General features: G+C 40.1%; 1 protein-coding gene across 1 annotated transcript in view; it reads right to left on the reverse strand.

Moving 5' to 3' along the window:
* The window catches only part of LOC107750107 (tyrosine-protein kinase receptor UFO-like), a 62,383-nt gene that overhangs the window by 11,618 nt on the left and 38,143 nt on the right, over window positions 1-12,622 (reverse strand). The window contains exons 13-19 of the mRNA XM_016565373.1: window positions 9,128-9,223; window positions 8,960-9,037; window positions 8,780-8,872; window positions 8,011-8,132; window positions 6,364-6,473; window positions 6,097-6,256; window positions 5,635-5,771 (exon numbers count right to left, since the gene is read on the reverse strand). Of these exons, the coding sequence (XP_016420859.1) occupies window positions 5,635-5,771; window positions 6,097-6,256; window positions 6,364-6,473; window positions 8,011-8,132; window positions 8,780-8,872; window positions 8,960-9,037; window positions 9,128-9,223 (796 nt within the window). The remainder of the gene's footprint in view (window positions 1-5,634; window positions 5,772-6,096; window positions 6,257-6,363; window positions 6,474-8,010; window positions 8,133-8,779; window positions 8,873-8,959; window positions 9,038-9,127; window positions 9,224-12,622) is intronic.

Raw genomic sequence — 12,622 nt, forward strand, 5'->3', positions numbered from 1 at the left:
ACTCACAAGCCACCCGAGTTGGGTCCCTGCGTTCCACCTTGCTGCCCCACTGCGGGTATGGCGGTGGTTCCACTGGTCCCACTTGCACGGTATCTGGGTACCGGCTGGGGTGCCACGTACAATGGGTACGCAGTGTCTTGGGTATGGACTGGCCCCCAGCTGCACTTGCATATCAATTGCCTAGAGTTGTTAGCAGTGCGCCTTGCCTTGAACTTCACTACCTGTTGTTCTACTCCCTGACCGATGGAACACTCAGCACGAACGCACTGGCACACAGCTGGCCGTGGGGCCTGCGCAAGTATGCTTTTCCCCCAGTGAGCCTTCTCGCACAGACGCTGTGCAAGGTCAGGGAGGACGAGGAGCACCGTTGCGTACATCAACCGACAGGGTGGTCTGCGCTCCCGTCGCATGTCGCAACTCGCCCAGCACCATCTCCTTTGGAGTCAGAAGGTTCTGAGGTCACTTCGTGCCATTCACATGCTGGGTCTGCTCAACCGTACGGCCGACGAGCTGTCATGAGCTACGTTCCCGGGAGCATTGAGACTCCATACCCAGACGGTCCAGCTGTTTTGGAGACGTTTCGGAGCCGCTCAGGTAGACCTGTTTGTCTCTCCAGAAACCTTTCACTACCTGTTGTTCTACTCCCTGACCGATGGAACACTCAGCACGAACGCACTGGCACACAGCTGGCCGCAGGCTCTACGCAAGTATGCGTTTCCCCCAGTGCCGGCTCGGCTCCTCAGCGAAAACCTGTTATGCGTTGCACCGGTTACCTTTTTATGCTCACGCTGTGATCAGCGGCAGCTGGATGCAATCATCACATGCCAATGTGCATTGGCTCGTCTAGTTTACACTCGAAGTGGATTGGTCTCTCTAAGCGAGATCCCAATTCATCGGTCACCGACGTGACGTCTCCGTTCCCTTCTTCAGGGAACGAGGGTTACATACGTAACCGAGAAGATAGATAGATAGATAGATAGATAGATAGATAGATGTACAGTATAAGTGTTTTCACACATGATCACTGTGTGTAGGTCATCAGTAAATGAGTGTGCCATTACGTTTCCCTCCAGTGGGCGTAGTTCTCAGAGTAATATGACATGTGCGCTCGACTTTTGTGTCCACACTCGTTTTTTGGGTCGACAGCTTATAAAAACATAGTTCTGGGCTTTATAGCTTGTTTGCTGTACACCTTTCACACAGCAGCTTTTAGGCATTGTTCTGTTTTTTGTTATAGGCAAGGCAAAGCAAGTTTATTTATATAGCACATTTCATACACAATGGCAATTCAAAGTGCTTTACATAAAATAAAGTAAAATAATCATAAAAAATAATCACAACAATAAAACAAGGAATTTAAAAACTTTGAAAATTATTTAAGAAATAGATTTAAAATGAATTTAAAACAGTTAAAAATAGAGAATGATTATACAAAAAATACAGTGCAATCAATTCGGACGTCGCACAGTGCTCATTCAATAAATGCACAGCTAAACAGATGAGTTTTGAGTCTAGATTTAAATGTGGCTAATGTTTTAGCACATCTGATCTCTTCTGGAAGCTGGTTCCAACTGCGGGCGGCATAATAGCGAAAAGCAGATTCCCCTTGTTTTGTGTGGACCCTTGGTATTTCTAACTGACTTGATCCTAATGATCTGAGTGGTCTGTTAGGTTTATATTCAGTGAGCATATCTGCAATGTATTTTGGTCCTATGCCATTGAGTGATTTATAAACGAGTAAAGGTAATTTAAAATCAATCCTAAATGTAACTGGAAGCCAGTGTAAGGACCTGAGGACTGGTGTAATATGCTCACATTTTCTGGTTCTAGTCAGAATTCTGGCAGCAGCGTTCTGGATGAGCTGCAGCTGTCTAATGGTCTTCTTGGGAAGGCCGGTGAGGAGACCATTACAATAGTCCACCCTGCTGGTGATAAAGGCATGAACAAGTTTCTCCAAGTCTTGACTGGAAACAAAACATCTAATTCTTGCAATGTTTTTGAGATGATAGTATGCTGATTTAGTTACTGCTTTGACATGACTACTGAAACTAAGGTCTGTCTCCAGAATCACACCAAGATTCCTGACTTTATTTTTAGTTGTTAGACCCCTAGAGTCAAGGTATGCATTCACTTTGAGAACTTGCAATGCAATGACAATTCCAATTGCAATGACTTCAGTTTTTGTTTAAATGAAGAAAGTTCTGGCACATCCAACTGTTAATTTCATCAATGCATTGGCAGAGGGAGTTAATGGGGCTGTAGTCATTTGGCGATAAGGCTAGGTAAATCTCGGTATCATGAGCATAGCTGTGATAGGCAATTTGGTTCTTTCTCATTATTTGACTTAGTGTGAGCATATACAAGCTAAACAAGAGCGGTGCAAAAATTCTGCCTCGTGGGACTCCGCATGTCATATACGTCCACTTAGACTTATGCTCTCCTATACTCACATAATAACCTCTCCCTTCTAGGTATGACCTGAACCATTTGAGTACCATCCCAGAAAGCCCGACCCAGTTTTTTAGTCTCTCTAGAAGTATGTTATGATCGACAGTGTCAAACGCAGCACTGAGATCTAGTAGTACCAGCACTGATATTTTGCAAGATTCAGAATTTAAGCGAATATCATTTATTATCTTAATGAGCGCTGTCTCTGTGCTGTGATGCGGTCGAAAACCAGATTGAAAATTGTCAAGGTATCCATTTGAGATTGTCTTTTAACTGCTGTTGATTTTCTCCAAGCTAATTTTTGTCTGCCAGTATTCTTGCTGACTTTTACGACTTTTACATCATCAATAACATTCTTAACTTTTGAGTTAAAGGAATCAAGGAGAAGATCAACAGAGGTAATTCAAAGTGCTTTACATAAAAGAAAAGAAAAAAAATAATCACAACAATAAAACAAGGAATTTAAAAACATTGAAAATGATTAAAACAATTGATTTAAGAAGTTTAAAATGAATTTAAGAAAACGATTATACATAGAATATAGTGCAATCAGTTCGGACATCGCACAGTGCTCATTCAATGAATGCACAGCTAAACAGATGAGTTTTGAGTCTGCATTTAAATGTGACTAATGTTTTAGCACATCTGATCTCTTCTGGAAGCTGATTCCAACTGCGGGCGGCATAATAACTAAAAGCAGACTCCCCTTGTTTTGTGTGAACCCTTGGTATTTCTAACTGACTTGATCCTAATGATCTGAGTGGTCTGTTAGGTTTATATTCAGTGAACATATCTGCTATGTATTTAGGTCCTAGGCCATTGAGTGATTTATAAACGAGTAAAAGTACTTTAAAATCAATCCTAAATATAACTGGAAGCCAGTGTAAGGACCTGAGGACTGGTGTGATATGCTCAGATTTTCTGGTTCTAGTCAGAATTCTGGCAGCAGCGTTCTGGATGAGCTGCAGCTGTCTAATGGTCTTCTTGGGAAGGCCGGTGAGGAGACCATTACAATAGTCCACCCTGCTGGTGATAAAGGCATGAATATGTTTCTCCAAGTCTTGACTGGAAACAAAACATCTAATTCTTGCAATGTTTTTGAGATGATAGTATGCTGATTTAGTTACTGCTTTGACATGACTACTGAAATTAAGGTCTGTCTCCAGAATCACACCAAGATTCTTGACTTGATTTTTAGTTGTTAGACCCCTAGGTATGCATTCACCTTGAGAACTTCATCTTTGTTTCCAAATGCAATGACTTCAGTTTTTTCCTTGTTTAACTGAAGAAAGTTCTCGCACATCCAACTGTTAATTTCATCAATGCATTGGCAGAGGGAGTCAATGGGGCTGTAGTCATTTGGAGATAAGGCTAGGTAAATCTGGGTATCATCAGCATAGCTGTGATAGGCAATTTGGTTCCTTCTCATTATTTGATTTAGTGGGAGCATATACAGGCTAAACAAGAGCGGTGCAAGAATTGAGCCTTGTGGGACTCCGTATGTCATGGACGTCCACTTAGACTTGTACTCTCCTATACTCACATAATAACCTCTCCCTTCTAGGTATGACCTGAACCATTTGAGTACCATCCCAGAAAGCCCGACCCAGTTTTCTAGTCTCTCTAGAAGTATGTTATGATTGACAGTGTCAAACGCAGCACTGAGATCTAGTAGTACCAGCACTGATATTTTGCCAGAATCATTTGTTAGTCTCTCAACAGCAGCAAAAAGAGTGCGAGTGCTGTTTAAGTTACTATTTATAAGGTTTGAGAAGAAGGTCTGTCTAGCTGAGGCTAGTTCCACATTGAAAGCATGAAGGCTGTCTTTATAGATGCTATAGTGGATTTCAAGTTTCGTCTTCCGCCACATCCGCTCAGCTTTTCTGCATTGTCTTTTCATACTCTGAACTGCTGTTGATTGGGGTTTAACAACTGCAGTTTTCAGGGAGTCTGGAAAAGTCCCAGAAAGAAGTGAGGCGTTCACCACTTCTAAGAGATCTGCTTCCAAACAGTTAAGCACCCTTTTGAAAAAATATGTGGGAAGTGTGTCAAGATAGCAGGTTGACGATTTAAGGTGCTGTACTATTTCTTCCAAAATTTTGCTATCAATTTCTTTAAAAGCAGACATAGTATCTTCTTTTTGGTATTGTGGTCGAATCTGTCTGACCTCTGCATAACTTGGGGATGTGCTAATCGCCTTCCTGATGTTATTGATCTTCTCAGAAAAGAAGGAAGCAAACTCATTGCATTTTCTGTCAGAGAGCATTTCACTGGGAATCTGACTTGGGGGGTTTGTTAGTCTCTCAACAGTAGCAAAAAGAGTGCGAGTGTTGTTTAAGTTACTGTTTATAAGGTTTGAGAAGAATGACTGTCTAGCTTTGCCTAGTTCCACATTGAAAGCACGAAGGCTATCTTTATATATGCTATAGTGGATTTGAAGTTTCGTCTTCCGCCACATCCGCTCAGCTTTTCTGCATTGTCTTTTGATACTCTGAACAGCTGTTGATTTTCTCCAAGCTAATTTTTGTCTGCCAGTATTCTTGCTGACTTTTACAGGAGCAATATCATCAATAACATTCTTAACTTTTGAGTTAAAGGAATCAAGGAGAAGATCAACAGAGTCTGCAGAAATGCTTGGTGTTAAAGATATAGCCTTCATAAATAGCACACTAGTGTTCTCGTTAATGCATCGCTTTCTGACAGAGACAGTCGTAGCAGAGATCAATATATCAAAGAAAATACAGAAGTGATCAGATAGTGCTACATCCTTAATAACAATGGATGAAATGTTGTTATAAGTCAGAAATGACAAGGAGGGCGTGGTTGTGAAATGACACGGTGGGCGTGGTTTTCAGATTATGACGCGTGTCATTCTGTCTCTATAGTCACAAGATGTAAATAAATAATATAACCTTTCTGCTTCATACACTGTTTTTTTATATCTGCATTATCAATAAAATAACAAAAGCCTTTGTGGTGACATATCAATCACATACAGGCAAAGTTTGTTGATTCTAGCACTGCATTGGTTCCTTCTATATGCATTCATAGCCCAGCGGTGCTACTTCCTTTAAAGCAATGCTTATGTCGAGGTTGAAAGTAGTGTTAACCAGAGGTTAAATACATGTTAACCCAGGTCTAAGCACAGTGTGAAAAGCTGAACAGGTTTTTGAAAGGCATACTTACATACTGTCCAGGCAGTCTGGAGGCTGTTTCAGACGGTTGCCCTGCCTCAGATAATCATAGATTTCACTGTTTTCCACTCCAGGGTACGGTGTCTGACCTCGAGTCGCGATCTCCCACATTGTCACTCCAAATGACCACTGCAGGACAGACAAACGCACCTTCATGAACAGTATGAATTCTGAGAGAGAACAGTAGATGTAAAACAACAGTCAATATCGTTTCAGAGGTGTAGCAAGTTATTACATTTTGGTATCTTTGGAATAATGTGCACCGATGCATCGTTCTCCATAAGACCAGGAACATGTATTAATGTCAGTTATGAATCTCTCTGTACACTGTAAATTGTTTTTAATGCTCTAGTGTGAACAAGGATCAGAAACGCGTCTGCCGCTACGCTTGTTCAAGCTCTGGAATGCTCTGAATCGGTTCTTCATTGTGTTTATCAAATCGAGGACGTCTTACCACGTCACTCTTAGTGGTGTACACTCTGTCTGCCAGACTCTCGATGGCGATCCACTTGACAGGCATCTTAGAGATGCGCCCTTGTCTGTAGTAGTCTCCATTATAGATCTTCTTAGACAAGCCAAAGTCCGCCACACATACATTCATGTTCTCATTTAACCTGGTTATCAAATACAACACACAAATCAGTATATTATATGTAGATTTCTGTAGTAAGTAGCAGTGTGCGAAGCATATTAGAAGTGTTTGTTTCCCATCAGCACTCACATGCAGTTTCGAGCTGCCAGGTCTCTGTGGATGAAGTTTTTTCCGCTCAGGTACTCCATTCCTCTTGCGATATCCGTCATGAACTTCACCAGCATCTGAGAGGGCAGATACTACACGAAGCAGACAGAGAGATTCTAGATATTTAAAACATCAATGAATTTAGTCATCAAACAGCTGTACAAAGCAAATGCATCTTTCAATGTAAGTAACATTTGTCAGAGGACGTTTTTTTTCTGGCTTTGACAGGTAGGTGGTGCTAGAGACTTTACCATATTCTGCTCTGACCACAGACACGCGTCCACTGACAATAACAGAAATCATAGACCAGTGGGCTTTAAAAACACTTCTGCAGTACAACACGTTCCTGAGAGAATGCACTGTGTTTGTTGAGAAAGCCTGACGTCTGAGCTTTAGAGGAACTTCATTTATGATTACAAAGGAGTTTCACAATGCTGACCATGAGGATGTGCATCTAACCACAAAACAAACCGGTCATCAATTAGATCTTGACAGAGTCATTCACTGTGATTGCATCATGGCCTTGCTTTCCTTCACACTGTTCACATTAATCAGGGATGGTATAATGTTTGTAAAAAAGACTTCTTTTAGAGAGTAATGCTGGTGCCAGATAGGACAATCTGTGTCTGTATGAGCCATTGTTTAAAATTTGCGCATAAAATCCAAAAATATTTAACTTTTTTCCCATTTATTTTTAGATTTAGATTTTTGTTTTGTTTTGAGATAAATGTATCATTATTTAAACGAATTGTTCACCCAAAACCAAAATTTACTCACATTCATGTGGTTCCAACATATTTATTTAGTTAGTTGGTTAGTATAAATATTTTTATATTGCTTTCATTTTATGAAAAAGAGCAGCATGACCATTCATTTATTTATTTAACCAGGAAGAGACTCACTGAGATTAAAATCTCTTTTCCAGGAGTGTCCTGGCCAAGATAGGCAGCCGAGTTTGCATATACAAATAAACAACGTAGTTACAACATACATTACAAAACCAACATATAACCGGTTAAAAACAATTACACACCATTAAGTTGCTCTCAAGATTACATAATAAAGACTTAAAATAATTATAAGACACCAAGTTTTGTAACTTCATCTCCTTTTGAAGAAGATTCCAATCTGAAGCTGCAGCATATTTAAAAGAGGTTTTACCAAGCTCAGTTCTGACAAAAGGTATACAGAGATTGTAAATTGATTGAGAACGCAATGAATGATTTCCAATTAAAGTCCTTTGTATAAAACAACAGAGATACTTTGGCAAATAACCCAAAATTGCCTTATATATCAACAAATGCCAGTGCATTTTTCTCCGTATTCTCAAGGAAGGCCATGCAACTCTTTCATATAAATCACAATGATGTACCATGAATATCTTTTCTGAAAGAAAGTCACACAGGTTTGTAACGACATGAGCAAATGATTACAGGCCTTTAATTTCTGGGTGAACTATTGTTTTAAAATTGAACTGACACTCTTTTAGCATTAATCAATGCTGAAACACTTTTCTGATCTATGTCCTAATGCAATTTGCCATATATCCTTTTTATTTGCCCTCTTGGTGCCTTTCTATCCGCTCCAGATCTCTCTTTCTCTTATTTCTCTCCCCAGTGTTTCACTCACCACAGGTGCGTCTCCGAGTCTGGAGTACAGCAGGTAGCTGTGGAGGTCGCCGTGCTTCATGTAGGGCAGAATGACCACAGGAGACGGATAGCCTTCACTCTCCACCGTCTGCAGACACACACCTGTCACACAACACACAAACCATCACTCTCATCCTGCCTGAACCTACCAAAACCAAACTGACACAGTTTCTTAAGAAGTATTCCGGTCTTATTGTGCAGGATTCACTAGTGTACATTATTAAAAAAAATAAAAAATCAATAAAAATGTACAGTGATCACTTTCCAGACCTCTGTACTGGCAGGGAAAAATAATATCAACCATTCAGTTTTTTCACATTTTTTGAACACAGTGTCAGTAGTGCAAGTCTAATTGCTCAATAAAGAAGATATTTCTTACTGAATATTCTATTTTACTCTGAAAATATAATCATGCTGACGTTTGTTTTGATTCTGAGCTCATTCAAGTCTGCCACAACTTCTTTCGTGTCCTTATTTCTGTAATTAAAACAGTCTCAGCTACTGAATACGATGTAGCTGAATAATTCTATGTGTAAGTATTAACATACTGTCTTGATGTGTTTTCAGAGCAACTAAGCTGAACTAATCTGACCTATAAAATGCTGAAGATTGCTGACTGCCAATAGGACCATGTGACCAGCCTCCTGTTACTGTATTTGGGAAGATGGAAGAGAAGTCCATGTTACTGTAAGTAAAACTTTCCTGTAGTTTTTTTTTTTCCAGGAGACTGAAAGAGTGATCACTCTTACCTAGAAGCCGCATGACGTTCTGATGATCGAACTCCTTCATGCACGCCGCCTCTCTCAGGAAATCTTCCATTTCAGTGCGAGTGCAGATAGCGACTGACCAAAACACAATAGAGCATGAGGTTAGTCTGATGAAAATGATTGCAGGTGTTTACAGAGACGGTGCAGTCGCTATTGACTCACTTTTCATGGTCTTCACTGCCACTTTGAGCACAGAGTCCTCCTGAGTGAGCGAGCCCTCCATGACCGAGCCGAACTCACCTGCACACACACACACACACACACACACAACTCGTTACAATCCGATCGTCCAGACAGTACAGCACACTGATCCCTGCGGCAGTCACTCACCTTCCCCGAGTGTTTTTCCCAGCGTTAGCTTGTGTCTGTCCACCATCACGTCCTGTAGCTTTTGCTTGAGCTCATCGCTGATCCCCAGAGAGTTTACTGAGAAAAGAACGAGCCATCTGAGAGATTAGCATCAGATTTCAGAGCCTCTTTGGGTGTTTTCAACAACAAGTGAAAAAAACAATGTATTCTTTAGAAAGAAACCTGGTTTTGGCATTGATATAATGCTGTTTCCTCTCTGTACTGTAATACGATCATCAAGTGACACAATCAACCAAAGTCAGCTGAGAGTTAAAGGTGATATCTGTCGATGCTGAATACACAATGATTTTTGTTTACACTCGCTTTATTTCAAGTGAGTTTACAAGAACCTGCTTATCATGTTACGTACATGAAATCTAAACATTTTTGAAGAGACAACTGTGTTTTATTTCTATTCAGATGACAAAATCAGAGGCACTTTGAAAATAAATAAAAGTCAAATTTATTTTATGAGAATGAATTTCACTCACAGAAAATTTCCATGTGAAAAAAAAAGACTTTTGCTTAATAATATTCTAATAATAATAACAAACAAAATAATAATGAGACAATATTCTGGTGGTCTGAATTCTTAAAAACTTGATAACCCTAACTTGATATACGTGTGCATAAAATGAACCCTATTAACAATAAAATGAGCCAAAGGCAGAAGAGCAGGTGCTCTAAAATCAAGCCTCGCCCTTGAGTTTTCCTAATTCAAGATTCAGTTTCATTCTGAAACACATGACAATATGGAAGTAGTACATTTGTTTATGAGTTTTGTTAATATATTGTTCAAATAATCTCAAGTGTGATGAAAGTGAACCGATTTGGCCTGGAGTCCAAAATAGAGAGCTCAAGCTCCAAACTCAACTCCAGAACTATGGATGGAGTTGTCACGAATCCTGTCCATGGACTTCCGTTCAATCACCACCAGATGTCACCCTTCCATTACATTGACTCTCGCACTACACAAACTGTTGCATGTCATCCCGGACTACATATCCCATCATCCATTGCACTGATTGCACAGCACTGATTGCACACAGCTGTAACCACATTCACACATTCACTATATAACACTCACTCAGATCCCTTTCAGGCTGCCGAGTATTGTATGCGCATGTCGCTAGTTTTGATATCTACGTTACGGAGCCTGCTATAAGTTTCTTAGTCTAGCCTAGTCTTGCCTTGTCTGTTTCCTCGTCTTCTGATCATTGCCTGTGTGCTTTGGATTACCTCTCTCGTCTTGCCCTGTTCGGATACTGTTTGCCCCTGCCTGGACCTTTGCTTTGTACCTGGATTATCCCTCTAGTCTCGCCCCTGTTGGATTATGTTCGCCATTGCCTGACCCTCGCCTGTTTTGACCACGCCCTTAATAAAGCTTGCAAATGGATCCGTACGTCTCACGTCTTGTTTGCCCCATAACAGGAGTAATGAAAGAATGACTGAAGAGCTGTGACGATAGTGACACAAGCAGCTCTTTATATTTTCATTGACAAGATTAGATGAACTAGCTTTTCCCAACAGCCTCTATCTGAAGAATGCCACTGACACTCCTGAACAGTGTTGGGCAAGTTATTCTGAAAATGTAATCAAATGACTGATTAAAAGTTTTTTTTATTTCAAAAGTAATTAGTTACATTACTAGTTACATTACTTTTTTTCTCCATGAAATTTATGAAATCCCAGCATACACGCTCCCGATAAATATTTGTTATTAAAGCATCAACATTCACAGAACACTTAGTTATTTTTAACTAAAGCAAGCGGCTGCTGCGTGCATGGTTTGGCATGGCAGAATGCCAGCAAAGAGCGCTGCATTTATAATCTCTAAAAGACATCTCAGTTCATCGAAATCTCACGAATCTCTTTTATAACACAATAAATATAAGCATAATTAATCGTTTATAATGTCTACAATTCGTGTGTTATAATGCAAGGATTCGTGAGCACGCAGGTTTCAGCACTGCATTGCTCAACACTGCAAACACGTGTTATAGCCTAAATAGAAACTCTGCATACGCTTGCACCTGTTAATTGTTTATATTTTATATTAGTTCATGTTGCTTTTGTGCAATATATGAATAACAATTTATTTGTTTTAGATATTTTTTGTTTAGATATTTCTATTTTCCCGTGTTTCATTTGAATGAGTCCCGTGAATCATTTTATTCTACCGCATCCCCCACACACACGAGTGTCTCTCACTCTGTTGCGTCAGGTCTCGCGGGAGCAGGTCTCTAATCCACTGGCACTGAACTCGACAGTGCGTGAGCTACATCCTTTTTACAATCTAGATTGTAAATCACTGCATTCTGTCAGCAATGTAACGCGGCAGTAACGTATAGAGACCTCGGCTTGTAACTATACTCTAATTACTATTTTGAAAATTATAACGCGTTAAATTACTCCGTTACTAAAAAAGTAATCAAATTACAGTAATGCATTACTAAGTAATGCGTTACTGCCCAACACTGCTCCCGAAGCATGATTTTAAAATTGTTGCAAGATTGTTTTGCCCTTCAAATGAACCCAGATGGGAATCGAGAGAGTAGGGATAGATAGAGAGAGAGAGAGTGCAAAAAAACTGAAAAAAAAGGATTGTAATGGAGCTTGTCCAGATGACATAAAGCCTCCACCCTTTACTACTGCTCAAAACCAAGCTCACGCTATCATGACCGTCCTCCATCTCACAACACACAATGTCAGGCTTCGCTGGAATTTTCTGGATCAGAAACCGAATGCAATGCAGACCTTGAGACGGTGCAGAAGTTCAGCTTTGATTCAGTGATTCAGCTCACGACAGCAGTGAGACATGCATGAGTGTTACAGTCAAGATTTGTATCCACTGGAGTTCAGCTTAAAACACGACTCCTTTCCTCTGAACTCATTCTCAGGTCCCCCCCGGGGGAGATAATGTATCAACGATTGGAAAAAAACAAAACAAATCAAATGCACTTGGATGGATGTCTATTCCTGATGTTAACTCTTTCCCCGCCATTGACGAGTTATCTCGTCTTTTAGAAGACAACGCTTCCCCGCCAAAGATGAGTTTTTACGACTTTTCGTGTTCACTGTTATACACTCGGGGCGCTATTACACATCTTCTGAACGAGTACAAAACCTCCCAAACAAAAAACACACGTGAACAGAACGGAAAAACTAGCGATCTCTTATGTAAACAGATGCACACACAGTAAAATCCCGAGTGTTAAATTAACACCGTTCGGAGCATATATGGTCCCACTCTAAAAGAGTGTTAAAGTTAATGAGATAATTATGTGATTAATTAAGTGCTGATTGAGCATTAGTGTTGAACAGCTGCTGTTAACAAGCAGAATCACTGAAGAAAAGAGAAACAAGATTTACAACTTACTTCAGCCACAGACTTGGATAAAATCAACTGAAATAAAAGAAGACATTAAATCTCTCAAGATCTCAGCAGAAGATGATTGAACAACTCTACAAACAGCA

Source organism: Sinocyclocheilus rhinocerous, unplaced genomic scaffold (genome assembly GCF_001515625.1).
Source record: "Sinocyclocheilus rhinocerous isolate Xijiao unplaced genomic scaffold, SAMN03320098_v1.1 scaffold722, whole genome shotgun sequence".
Classification (NCBI taxonomy): Eukaryota; Metazoa; Chordata; class Actinopteri; order Cypriniformes; family Cyprinidae; genus Sinocyclocheilus; species Sinocyclocheilus rhinocerous.